The sequence below is a fragment of the Theobroma cacao genome, chromosome 5 (assembly GCF_000208745.1).
Source record: "Theobroma cacao cultivar B97-61/B2 chromosome 5, Criollo_cocoa_genome_V2, whole genome shotgun sequence".
In the NCBI taxonomy this organism is placed as follows: domain Eukaryota; kingdom Viridiplantae; phylum Streptophyta; class Magnoliopsida; order Malvales; family Malvaceae; genus Theobroma; species Theobroma cacao.
This window is the reverse complement of record NC_030854.1, coordinates 2941143-2954089: the sequence shown is the minus strand read 5'-3', so window position 1 is coordinate 2954089 and position 12947 is coordinate 2941143. Positions and strand designations below refer to the sequence as shown.

At 33.5% G+C, this 12947-nt stretch overlaps 2 protein-coding genes across 6 annotated transcripts; both read left to right on the top strand.

The window, feature by feature from the left end:
* Positions 1890-8795, top strand: LOC18597968 (synaptotagmin-3). 4 transcript variants are annotated; one of them, XM_007027286.2, is made up of 12 exons: positions 1890-2418; positions 3008-3106; positions 3207-3257; positions 3400-3523; positions 3779-3897; positions 4242-4343; positions 4491-4565; positions 6149-6225; positions 6640-6889; positions 7408-7782; positions 7990-8121; positions 8196-8795. In XM_007027286.2, exons 1-12 carry the CDS (start codon positions 2305-2307, stop codon positions 8322-8324), a joined length of 1647 nt encoding a protein of 548 aa, XP_007027348.2. In that variant the 5' UTR covers positions 1890-2304; the 3' UTR covers positions 8325-8795. The 4 variants fall into 4 exon arrangements, with proteins under 4 accessions (XP_007027348.2, XP_017977308.1, XP_017977309.1 ...); XM_018121819.1 differs by having other exon boundaries at positions 6146-6225; XM_018121820.1 differs by lacking the exons at positions 3400-3523; positions 3779-3897 and having other exon boundaries at positions 6146-6225.
* On the top strand, positions 9518-12484 carry LOC18597967 (29 kDa ribonucleoprotein, chloroplastic). Of its 2 annotated transcripts, none has more exons than XM_007027285.2 (5): positions 9518-10013; positions 10527-10628; positions 11075-11374; positions 11640-11706; positions 12153-12484. In XM_007027285.2, the coding sequence occupies exons 1-4, from the start codon at positions 9636-9638 to the stop codon at positions 11700-11702; spliced, it is 843 nt and encodes a 280-aa protein (XP_007027347.2). In that variant the 5' UTR covers positions 9518-9635; the 3' UTR covers positions 11703-11706; positions 12153-12484. The 2 variants fall into 2 exon arrangements, with proteins under 2 accessions (XP_007027347.2, XP_017977311.1); XM_018121822.1 differs by having other exon boundaries at positions 9519-10013; positions 11640-11741; positions 12153-12464.

Sequence of the window (12947 nt, the reverse complement as noted above, 5' to 3'; positions counted from 1 at the left end):
ACAAGAACAACGGTGGACTCAGGACTTTATATGAGAAATGATTTAAAAATAATCACACAACATCATGAATAAGATTAATTTCATTAATGATTTAAAATTAAAAACTACAAGGTGGTAGTCATCACTTCTCGTCACCACCTTCAATCCTGCAGAAGATGACATTTGATATAAAAAATGTGCATCACATTTTCAAATATTTAATTAAAATCTTTACAAAAATGGTATTTAATTACTGAAAACGTGCTTTCTACATTTGGTAGACATACTTCAAATTGATTGAATATATTTATAAACTTAAATCATAGAATGTATATCTAAAATCCCATAAAATTAACATGCACAAGCATGAAAAAAAATTATATTTTATATATAACTTTGACGGTTATTCAATATTTCTTTTCAATAATAAAAATATTTAGCTAAATGGTCTGAATAAAACATATAAAATCGTTATGTTTAAAGTTTACTTTATATAATTATTCCTATTTTCTCATACCGTTTGACACATTATAATCTCCTCTCAAGCAGTTAATTTCAAAAAAATAAAAAAAATGAAAGTTAAAAGTTTAGAAGTGTGACTCTTTTATGTTTTGTAAATAAGAAAATCGGCTCCTTACACTAATAATTTAATCAAACACTGATATTAATACTTATTTAATGATCTTTACAGTAAAATCAAAATTTATGCTGTTTCTTACTCTGTGAGTGCTTGGGTGAAGCCGAATTAACACTTACTAGCATGTACTATAAGACTGTCGCTGATCAATCCATAAAGTCCAAATAAGCATATATTGAATTGACTTTGAAATGATACCCCTATAAGCTAGATGCAAGGAATTCATGTGAGGAAATTGGAAAAGGTAAAAATCAGATAAAAGTTACGTGACCAAAGCTGATTCAGAAAAGGATGGAGAACAACCATTTGATTGTGACCATGCTAGTAGATTGTGACCATGCTAGTAAATTGTGCCACGTTAGCTTTGCTTATTGTTTGGTTTGCCTCGCTTTGATCCCTTTGAACGCCACAACACCATTGACTTAACACACTATTACTTTTCCATTGGGTCACGTGAAACACTGTCAATCCAACCAATTAACCCAAACAAGTTTGAGCCAAATTTCCTAGTTGAATTTTGATTAAATTTTTTTTAACACTAGATTTTGATGGTTAAATATTGGATTTTTGTCCAATTTAAAACTTAGGCGTTGTACGTTTAGCCTCCTAAAAGGTTAGGGTTGTAAACGAAACTGAACCGGATTGATTCAATTGAAAAACTCGAGACTTGAGTTCAATCCAATTTTCCCTTTTTATATAATTAAGTTTTATTCAAAAATTAATCAAATTACTCGATTAAATTCGAGGATCGTTGGCTTGATTAAAAAAGTTCAAAACTCGACTTGAATTTGAACTCGAACGTGAATTCTAAATTTGAATAAATTTTGAAAATATGTAAATAAATATAATATAATTTTTGAAAAGAAATTTGAATTATTTTAAAAAATTAAAATAAATTTCAATTATTTTATTAAGTTTAATCGAGTTTTTATATTTTTATTTTGAGTTAAACATGTTTTTATAATTAATAATTAATAATTAATTAATTATTATTAATCAAAATTTTATTTGTCATTTTATAGTCAAGTGACAATGATGGTGGAGAGTGAAAATTTTTCATGTCATATTAATATCATGTAGTACATAACAATAAATAATATTTTAATTAATAACAATTAATTAACTATGTAATAAAAGAATAAAAAATTATCTAATTTTTATAAATAATTCAAGATTTTTGTAAATATTATTAATAAAGTATTAATTATTATTAAAAATATTCTATAAAATTTGTGAACCACTCAAAACAAGTATCACGAAACTCAAACTTTACTGGAGAACAACTGAGTCGCACTCGAATGTTCATCGAGCAAAATCTGAGTAGCTTGACAAAGTTGGCTATATTGTATCAAGTTCATGTTATTACCCATTATGGAATTGTGAATTATTTAGGTTATTGGCTTAGGTTTTTTTTAATGATTAAAAAAATAGTCTATTGACTAAAATGCCTCTACGTTTGACGCGGGTACTCAACAACGAAACTCTGTTTTGGCGGTTTCCTGAAACACCACCATCCGTTAATTTCCGATTTCATTTTCGTTGCTTCTTTCTACGTCCTCTTATGCCAAAAAGCAACGTTTTACATTAATTTTCCATTACAGTCTCTTTGAACATTCAAACTGTTAACCTTTCTTCTTTGATCTGCATTCCCTCACAAACTCATGTAATCAAAGGATTCGTCCAAGGTGATGATGGGATTGGTGGGCTGTTTACTAGGAATCATTGGCTTTGGAATTGGAGTTCCCATTGGTCTTTTCATTGGTTTTCTCTTGTTCATATACAAGGAGCCTGCAGATGTAAAGGTAACTCAATCTTTGATGGGGTTTTCTTATTTTCCTTTATAATCGAATATCCACTCTTACATGCTGGATTTGATGCCTTTTTTTATGTTGGGTCTTTGGCTTTATAAAGGAGTTCTTCAATCTTCATGTTTCTTGCAAATGCTTCTTTGTGTTGACATTTTGGTAAAAGGCTACTTTCATTTGGTGATCTATTGACCAATCAAATCATTCTGGGAGAAGTCAACGAATATGTTCTGTATGTTTCTTGGTGAAAGTACATGATCACATTTCCCAGTGTTGATTCCCCCATCCCTCAGTAGTTTTTTCTTTCTTACTGTTGCATTTCAGTTATTTATTGCTTCTACTTTTTCTGCTCTTGCTTAGTTATGTCATTCCCAACCCAGGCCCTCAGTATCTCAGTTGAATTAGCCGAATAACTATTTCAGTCATGTTATTAGCTGATTCTTGGACGCATTCTACCTTATTCTTTAATATTTTTGTATAACTTAATAGATATGTTGTTAGAGTTTGATGGATGGAACGCTATATCTAATTTAAAAATAACATTGAAATATCTTTAGGAGTAATGTTTCTAAGCCTGAATTTGCAGGATCCAATAATCCGGCCACTTCATGATTTGGATACCAGCTCTCTGCTTGATATTTTGCCTGAGATTCCTTCCTGGATGAAGCATCCTGATTATGATCGAGTGAGTTCTAAGATTGGTTCTGTTCATGCTTTACCAATAACATTGGTTTCTTCAGTTTTCTTGGTTTGATTTTATTAAATTTTAATCCTTGTAAGAGCAGATTGACTGGTTGAATAGGTTTATCTCCGACATGTGGCCGTTCCTCAATAAGGTGAAAAGTCCAGAAACACTTTTTTTTTTCTTTGAAAACACTGAAATCGTCTGATGATAAAACACAATGCCATTCAATTTCTGGAATGGTATTTATCATTAACTATTCAATTAACATAGAATTTGCATATACTTCTTCATAGGCAATTAGTGGTATTATAAGAAGCACGATGGAGCCCATATTTGCAGAGTACACTGGCAAGCTTCAGATAATATCCATATATTTTAAGAGTTTGAGACATGGAACTATTCCTCCTATAATTCATGGTAAGAATTGTCTCCAAAGGGATGCTGAAATATCTAATTAGCACAATCTACAGCCTAGTGTTTAGAGTTTTTCATTCTATTCCATTCTGATGGCTGATGTACTCTGCTTAATAAAACATGAAAATATGTGCATTGGAGGGGTGCCAATTGCAAAACGATACACAAGACAGTTTTATCTCTGAGTCATGATCCTATAGATTTGTATGCGTTTGGATCTTCATTGGAATTATTATATCTTATTCATCAAACTGGCAGGTATCAAAGTTGTCGAAACCAATCAAAATGAACTAGTATTTGAGCCTGTGCTTAGATGGGCTGGAAATCCTGACATCACTCTGGTGTTGAATTTGTTGTCTCTTAAAATCACACTTCAGGTTAGAAGAGTTTCTAAACCATATCTTAACTGTAGTAGGTGTTGAGAACTTGAGATGATGAAATGACAAATGTTGAAGTTTTTCCATTACGATTTTAATAGCATTTGACTCAAGTCCTTTTTTTCAACAAATTCCAGATAAGCTACATTTCTTTCTTGATATTAAAATGCAGTGAGGCCATCACAGTACCTGAATCAACTACCTCAAGTTTTATTTTTTTTCTTCATTGTTTATTGATAGCATTTCAGGCATCTCATGTGATAGAACTAGATAATATAGTAATTACCATAATTTTTGTACTTGCATTAGATGTATCTTAAAAATGTGCCCATGCTTGTTCTCAGCTGTTGGATGTACAAATATGTGCTGCACCTCGGATAGCTTTGAAACCTCTGGTGCCAACATTCCCTTGTTTCACTAGAATATCAGTGTCTTTGATGGAGAAGGTAACTGGTACTGTAAATTTGACAAAGTAAAACTTTGAACTCTATTTGGTGCTTGTGTTAGAGGTTTCCAGTTAAAAGTTTCAAGTGAAGTGGTGGAACTCTGATAATACCCAGCTTTGATGAATGAATGATTAAACATACATGCAGCCGCAAGTTGACTTCGGATTGAGATTATTGGGAGCTGATATTATGGCAATTCCAGGATTGTATCAATATATTCAGGTGTCATATATCTCTCTTTACTCTTTCTAGGTTTGTCAAATGTCTGGTTTCTGGAAGATTGCTTACCTTCTGCATATCAATCACCTAGATGAGACCAGCAACACAACTACTAGAAGTTGACTTTTTTGTTTTTGAGATATTTTAACTTTAATTGTTTATACTTGAACTTTCAATTGATGGCAAAACTGCTAAAATGGTCATAACCTAAGAGTAAAATAGAGAATTCAAACCATTAGTTCTGTCTCGAGCCTTGAAAAGAACAGATAAACTATATCCACCTTTTTCCCGTTGACTTTTTAATTTGGATTGTTCCACCAGTTCATCTGACATCTCTTTATCTTATCTTATTTCTATTTGTGCACACTTTCACTTGATAGCACAAGATAACGTGTAAGCCATGCTAATTTGCGAACAGCTGTTAGTAACTAACTGCAAATGCTTGTAATATAATGTCTGTTTTGGTTTGAGTTTTTTTTTTTTAAAAGCAAAAATTATGTCAAATAAAATTTTAAGAAATTCTTATAAAAGCGTTTAAAGAATATAATTTTTAAAAATATTTTAAAAAAGGCTCTAGAAATGAGCTTTATCTTTTTTCAAAAACATGCCATCTTTATTCTCTTTCAATCCATCTTTCTTTCCTCTACAAATCACCCTTCACCAAATGCAAATCACGATCTTCCTCTCATTTATTTCTCTTTACAAGGACTGCTAAAAAAAAAAAGATCGAGCAACAAAATAGTAAATTTTGAGATTTTTTTATTCTTACAAAAATTAAAAAAAAAAACTTAAAATTCAAAGTTACATTCAGTACTATTTAAAAGTTTTCTCTCTTCTTCTTCAAAAAGAATTTCATTGTAAAATATATGTTTTCTCTTTTTTTTTTCTTGAAGACTTGAAGCATCATGATCCGATTACTTACTAGATTAATAAAAACCTAATACTATTACTATTATATAAAGTTTGAGAGCTATTCCGTTTCTATATGGATTTATTTGATTTTAACATTTGAAATCATATATAAGTTCAAAGCAAACCTATTTCACTTAGTTTATTAGGTGATTAAAAATGTCATGAATACACTTTATGTAATTTTAATCAAAATTAACGTTTTTATAATTTATTTTACTAAATAATTTACCAAATAATTTTAGTATAATTTTAAAAGTTATTATTTTTTATAAAAGTTTCATAATAACTTTTAAGCTAAGAAAAAGTTAGCAAAGAAACTTATGTTTACATTCTAAAAAGGCAGTCTATCCAAAACCTAGTGATGCAAATGCATTTACCATGAAAGTACTTCATATATGGCTATTGTTGAGATCCAACAATCCTTATTTGAAAAGAACACCCGTGTATAATTAGGGCTTCCAATCAACGAATTACATTAATTTTTAATTTTTTTAACTATGAATTTGCTTGATTTTTGTAATTATTTTTTTTAATCTTTGCATATGCAATGAAAACACTATAGTCTTTAATTTTGAAATTGAGAAATTATGGTTATGAATACCGGACTTGTGTGATCTGCTTTTAGCATACACTATCTTAGATTCTTAGTGCAATGAATTTTATGTTGCCAGCAGGAAATGATAAGCAAACAAATTGCTAGCTTCTATCTCTGGCCACAAACTCTTGAAATACCGATTCTTGATGGTTCAGTGTAAGTTCTTCTCTGATGCATAATAGATATCAAATTTAGATTTTAGTTGTGATATACAAGCGAATGAGATTTAGATCTTTGGTTTAAGAAAATTACCTCTTGGAAAAAGAAAACTATACCTTCTTAATTTCTTTCTGTGTGGATTATCTATGCCTATCATTATTAATTTTCTGTGCAGTCAAATTGTTAGAAAATGATATATGATTCTGCATCATTTCTTGGCTATTCACTGCTATTAGAGTCTGTTGATTAATTTCTACTTACTGAGATAAGGGTTCTAAAGCAGAAGAATCTGTTCCACCCTCCTTTTCCCTGTTATGTTGTCAACACAGCTAATGGAAGCCTTTTAGTTTCAAGGTCCATTCTGTTTATCACTCACCTTTTTCTTTGATTATTTTTTTTCCATCTGCATAGAGGGGCTACAAAGAAGCCTGTAGGCATTTTGCATGTGAAGGTTGTAAGGGCGCTCAAACTTTTAAAGATGGACTTGTTGGGATCCTCTGACCCTTATGTGAAACTCAGCCTTAGTGGGGAAAGGCTACCGGCAAAGAAAACGTCTATTAAGATGAGGAACCTCAACCCTGTGTGGAATGAGGACTTCAAGCTTACAGTAAAGGATCCACAGTCTCAAGTCCTTCAGCTGCATGTATATGATTGGGAAAAGGTCTAGTATTATCTGTTTCTTATAACTCATATATTTATATATTTTCAGTTGCAGTAGTTAGAATTAGCAGCATAAGAAACTAGACCTTGTGTTACTTCTGCACTGTCTCGAGTGAAAATTTAACTGAGGGTTTGGCAACATGGTTTATAGAAATTTAAAGTAATGATTCCAGACAACTATCAACACATTTGTTGGAGGTGATTTTGTGAGGTTGATCCTTGTCACTTTTTGTTTTATGAGAATGACCTCCCTTGATATTCCTTGGAGAAGTTCATTGCAGGGAGCGTTTGAGATATATGCTTTTCTGCTTTATATTTATCAAAGTGTAATGTGATCAAACATCATAATAATGCACATGCTGTGAAACAGGATAAGTTCTTTTTCTGATTAAAACATTTGTCAGTAAGTGGGTCCCTCGACTCCAAAGACTCTAAATGGGATTTGATATTCATTTGCTTTGCTTTGCTAATATAACTGATTTTGTTGATCACTAGCAATGATTTTGTCTGGTTTAACAGGTTGGGACACATGATAAGTTGGGAATGCAAGTAGTTCCACTAAGATTACTCACCCCTCATGAAACGCAGGAGTTCTCACTTGATTTAGTCAAGAATACAAATCCTAATGATCCTCAAAACAAGAAACCGAGAGGACAGCTAGTGGTGCAGATGACATTTAATCCTTTCAAAGAGGATAATGAAAGATTTAGTGGACCTTTGGACAGATATGCAAGTAATGGAAGTGGTGTCGGTAGACTACCCAAACATGATGGGTCCATTTGTGGAGCCGGTTTGCTTTCAGTTATCCTCCAAAGAGCTGAGGGTGTTGAAGGGAAGTATCACAATAACCCTTATGCTGTTATTATTTTCAAAGGAGAAAAGAAGAAATCCAAGGTGAATATATAGTTTCCTTCCATACTCTACATGTGTCAGTTTGAACTTTTATGTATTCTCAAATTCCTTTTACATGGCATGAGGGGTTGAAAGTGACACCTCAAAGTACACAGACGTAGGACTATGCAGCATCATAAGTTAGAAAGACAAGCTTTCAATTACTTTAATACTGTCAAGTTGTTGTTGTTTGATGCGCTTTCCATCTAGCTGGTCAAGAGAACAAGGGATCCATGTTGGAATGAAGAATTCCAGTTTGTACTAGAAGAGGCACCTTTGAAAGATATGATCCATATTGAAGTTATGAGCAAGAGGCGACACTTCAGTCTCCTACGACGGAAGGTTGGGGCATCAACCTTTTCCTTTTCTTGTACTTGCAATGTTAGGCAGTCCCTGATCTCTCTGGTTTCCTCTAGGAATCACTGGGGCATGTGGATATCAATCTCAATGACGTGGTTCACAATGGACGCATCAACGAGAAGTATGATCTTATGAATTCCAAATATGGAGTGATATGCATTGAGATACGGTGGGAGGTGACTTGAGAAGAATCAGATTAACAAGAGATGGCCTTTGATCTTTGCCATTCTTCTCTTTATGGGTTTATTCTTTTGATACGTACAGTGACTACAACACGCAAGATGGTGACAAGATATCGTGCAAAATTATACATTTTCATTGTTGCAAGGCAACCGCTTTAATTCGGTGTTGCGTGCTGTCTAGAAATGACTAAATTTTCAAGTGTACAATCATTCATCCGATGTAATCCACATAATTTTAATGTAATGCACCACGACCAGACCATCATCTCATGTGTAGCTGAATCTGATTCTGTTGTCTGCATACCTGCTAGACAAACCCTCAAGACCCTTCATGCTTGGATTAGCTCTTGTTGGTGTTTATCTCTTTTGTACTGTTCGAATTTGAGCTCAACCTTGGAATTTAGGAACATAAAATCTAGACAGGTGCAGAGTTTGAACTCAAGTACAATACAATGAAAAATTTAAAGAATCATTATAAATAATTCTTTTATGTCTATACATGTTTGATTCTCTCCATATTTTTATATTTATCATTTTTTTATATATTTTTAATCATTATTCACATGTATAGCTTTTACAATACATAGAATAAGTGTTATGTATAGAATGAGTGATGACAAGTACATTGAAAAGTAATAGAGGAAAACTGATTTGTTCTCTACACCTTATATTATAATTTTATTAATAATTTTATAATTAAATATAATAAATTTGACATTATATTTAGAGAAAATATGAGTGTACTTGTGAAATTTTCACCAGCATGCTCACAATTCTTAATGTTGGAGAATATGATTGAAAGTAAGCAACAAAGTTAACAACCTCAAGACAAGAACATGAACATGAACAGCTTCAGAAAAACCTTACGTAGGCCTGAAATGCAGGAAGACATCCTGAACCCATAAATCAGTTGGCTGAGCCATCTCAAAGGACAAGATAGAGCCCATTTCGACTAAAACTGTAACCTTTTGTTGGGGCTTTTAGGGCTGAGGCCCCAAAGCTATGAATCAATCAAGACAAGGAAAAACAGCAGGAGAAAGGGAAACCGACAAAGTCCAAAGCAGTACTGTCAGTAAATATCTACTACCCTAATCTAATATCTTATCAACAAAATCCGACGGTTCAGAGCTCTTAACATGTAATCCAAAGCAAGGGCGGCAGGAGGCAATTTGCCTCTCTTCTCCTTCCAATTCCCCTTCTATATGTAAGTATCTACTCTAATCTAAGCCCTTCTCCTTAAACCCTCTCTCTTTCCGTTACAAAAACCTTATCTTTTCAGCAAAGCGGAAACAAAGGCTAAAAAGAAAGGAAGCCATGTCTGCAACATCTGCCTCATCTCTCATTCTCCCATGTCTCAATCCCAAAACCTTATCTTTATCCAACCCAAGACCCATCTCACTTTTCCTCTTCTCTCTTTCTCACAAGCTCCATGCAAAGCCTCTATTCTGTTCTGCTCTTCAAAGCTTCGAGCTTTTAACCAAGAAGTCTTCTTCTTCTTCTAGGTTTGTTCGAAACGTTGCCATTTCATCTGAGTATGGTCAGGAGGAGGACCTATTTGGTAGTGATGATGGAGAAGAGGCTCCTAGTTTCTCCCCTGACTTGAAACTTTTTGTGGGTAATCTTCCTTTTAGTGTGGACAGTGCCCAGCTCGCTGGTTTGTTTGAAAGTGCTGGAAATGTTGAGATGGTTGAGGTACTTTTGGTTCTATTTTCTTACTAGTAATTTTCCAAGTTTATATTTCTCAAGGAGTTTGACTTGTTTTGTTTTCATTATGTTTTGGAATTGATTGTTGAAAAATTGAAATGGATAGTTACCTGATTGAAGGCTAGTCATGATATAAAGTATGAAACTTCAGAGAAATGCTTGTTCTTTGGTAGTTTAATTAAGAATTTATTTGGATTAAAGCAATATGGACCTTATTGTTTAACTGTTAAATTATAGCAGTATGTTTAACAGTGCTTTTTTTTTTTGGCATTATGAAAGAGTTTTTCGTTTTCTTTTTCCAAATTTATTTCGAGATGAATGTTGAATGTTGAAAAAGACATTTTGCTAATTGAAGGGTTATGAAAGAACTTGTTCTTCGGTGATTTAATTTAGCTTTGATTTGAATGGAAGCTGTATGATCTTATCATATCAATTTAATCATTTGGAAAGTTAAACAGAATGGTCACCAGTCTGATGTGATGAAGTGATTGCTTTTGTCAGGTGATTTATGACAAGGTAACTGGGAGAAGCAGGGGATTTGGTTTTGTAACCATGTCCACAGCTGAGGAAGTTGAAGCTGCTGCTCAACAGTTCAATGGCTATGTAAGTCATTTTTTGGTGTCATGTGCTATGAACTTATTGTACTTTGCACATTTTTCAATTGGATTCGCTTTCTATACATCTCTATTTAGACAAATGTGACTATCCTTTTTTGGTTTGGAGCACATACAAATGTTGATTTTCTTCATTGTCATTATTAGAACAGTTTTGAGAGGTGACATCACATTCTTGCTTTAAAACCAATTGTTGCAAATGTATTTGATCGCTATCAGAAGTAAACAGCTTTATTCTTTCTTTCTTTCTTTTATTTTCTTCCACATTCTCTTTTGCAGCATAGTGGAGTGGGTGGGAAAAGGGGGTGGGGGTGGGGTAAAGGTCTTGTGACTGTATTAGGCTAACACCCAATAAAAATCATCGAGACATAATGAATCTATAGTCTTTATCTGAAGTTTGTATGCAGTTGATCATAAGGAACTTACTGGTTGCAGGAATTGGAAGGGAGGGCATTGAGGGTAAACTCTGGACCTCCTCCTCCTCGTAGGGAAGAATTTTCTCCTAGGGGGTCAAGAGGTGCTCCAGCTTTGGGTGCTTCAAATCGTGTCTATGTTGGTAACCTTTCATGGGGCGTTGATGATTTAGCACTTGAGACCTTGTTCAGCGAGCAAGGCAAGGTTGTGGAAGCAAAAGTCGTTTATGACAGGGAAAGTGGAAGATCAAGGGGTTTTGGCTTTGTAACTTACAATTCTGCTGAAGAGGTTGACAGTGCCATTAAATCCTTGAATGGTGTTGTAAGTTGATCATTGCCTTGATTTTTTATGTGTGAATCTCTGTAGTTATATAGAATCAATTACTGCATAATGGAATTGAAGTGATAGAATATATAAGATAGGTTATTTGGTGAAGTTATACTTTCAGTATCATTCATGCTTCTATAATTCTATGCCGGGCACCTATCAATTCTCATGTGCATGATTTTGTACAAAACTGCTACTTCCAGGAATCTAATAAGTTCATTAATGATTGTGAATTATTTCAAAATTTTGTATGGTGCAGGATTTGGATGGCAGACCAATTCGAGTCTCTGTGGCTGAGTCTAGGCCAAGGCGTCAATTTTGAGTGTGTATGTTTCATACTAGTACTGCTAAAATTCTTTGGGTATGGATTTTAGTCTTTGGGCACTTAATTGGTTTTTTGTTATAAAATATTTGCTTGCCAGGCTACATTTGGTGAATGTTATACTTTATTTATCACGAATTTTAATTTCCCTAGTTTATCTTCCTATTTTTACATTTCATCATGTACTTGGGGATCTTTGCCTTTGGTTTTCCAAGCTAAAGCACATGAAATTTCTTGTTGACCTTTATCTTATCTGACGTATCCACACATTTTAGGTTGAAAATGTGCTATGTAAATGTTATGTTAAGCTCAATTACTTTGTGTTTTATTCTCTAGACTCTAGTAATTATTTATTTAGAAAAATTGGTCTTGAACTAAATGTTCATTTCTTATAGTAGTTTAAGTTTTGATTGGACAGCATTGTTAAGATTCATTATTCTCATTTATCAGGGACACCTAGAATATGCAGCTGGAAGCTGGCGGCTGCAACTTCGTGCTCTTCTTGGGAATCTGCAAACATCCTTCTTGTACCAGCTGCATTTGCGCGTCGTGGCCATCTGTTCTTTTCGACATCTGCACTAGACTATAAAGAGCTGATAATATCCATTGAAATATTTTCGTTGTATGTTCTAAGTATCATGATTCAGTAACTGACATGTAGCCTAATGTTTTGCCTCACTGGATAGAGTTGCTTCAAATTATTGACTTTTTTTTTTTTGTTTACAATATTTGCCTCCCTTGTATGTATATGCTGCTCTGGAAGGTCTATGCTTGTTCATTAACTGCAGGAAAAGCTAAACCTGGAAATGTCACATAACAACCTAGATTCTAAAATTTGTAGATGTTTGAATTTGTGAGAGCAATATGAATTTATTGTGAGCTTGAAACTTGTTCAAACTTCCAGGCACAATGATGTGGCTTCAAACTTTTTTCCCCTGTTCTCGGGGGCTGTGGAGATGTGTCATTCTATTTTTCCAAGGTTCAGTTAAGGCTTGAGGTTAGATATAACAAAATGATTGTTTTTTTAAAAAGAAAATTATAACAAAGTGATTAAAATAACAATCTGATGGTAACCATGTCTTGGGACTTGGGAGAACAGCTCAAATGATTGGGTCATTATGGGTTGGGATTTTACTGAGGATATGCTACACTGGACTTGGCTAGGTTCATTTTAGAGGCTAGAACATCTAGCAATGTTAGGCCCCTAGCTCAATCCAGTTCCATATTGTTTGGACTTTGGAATTT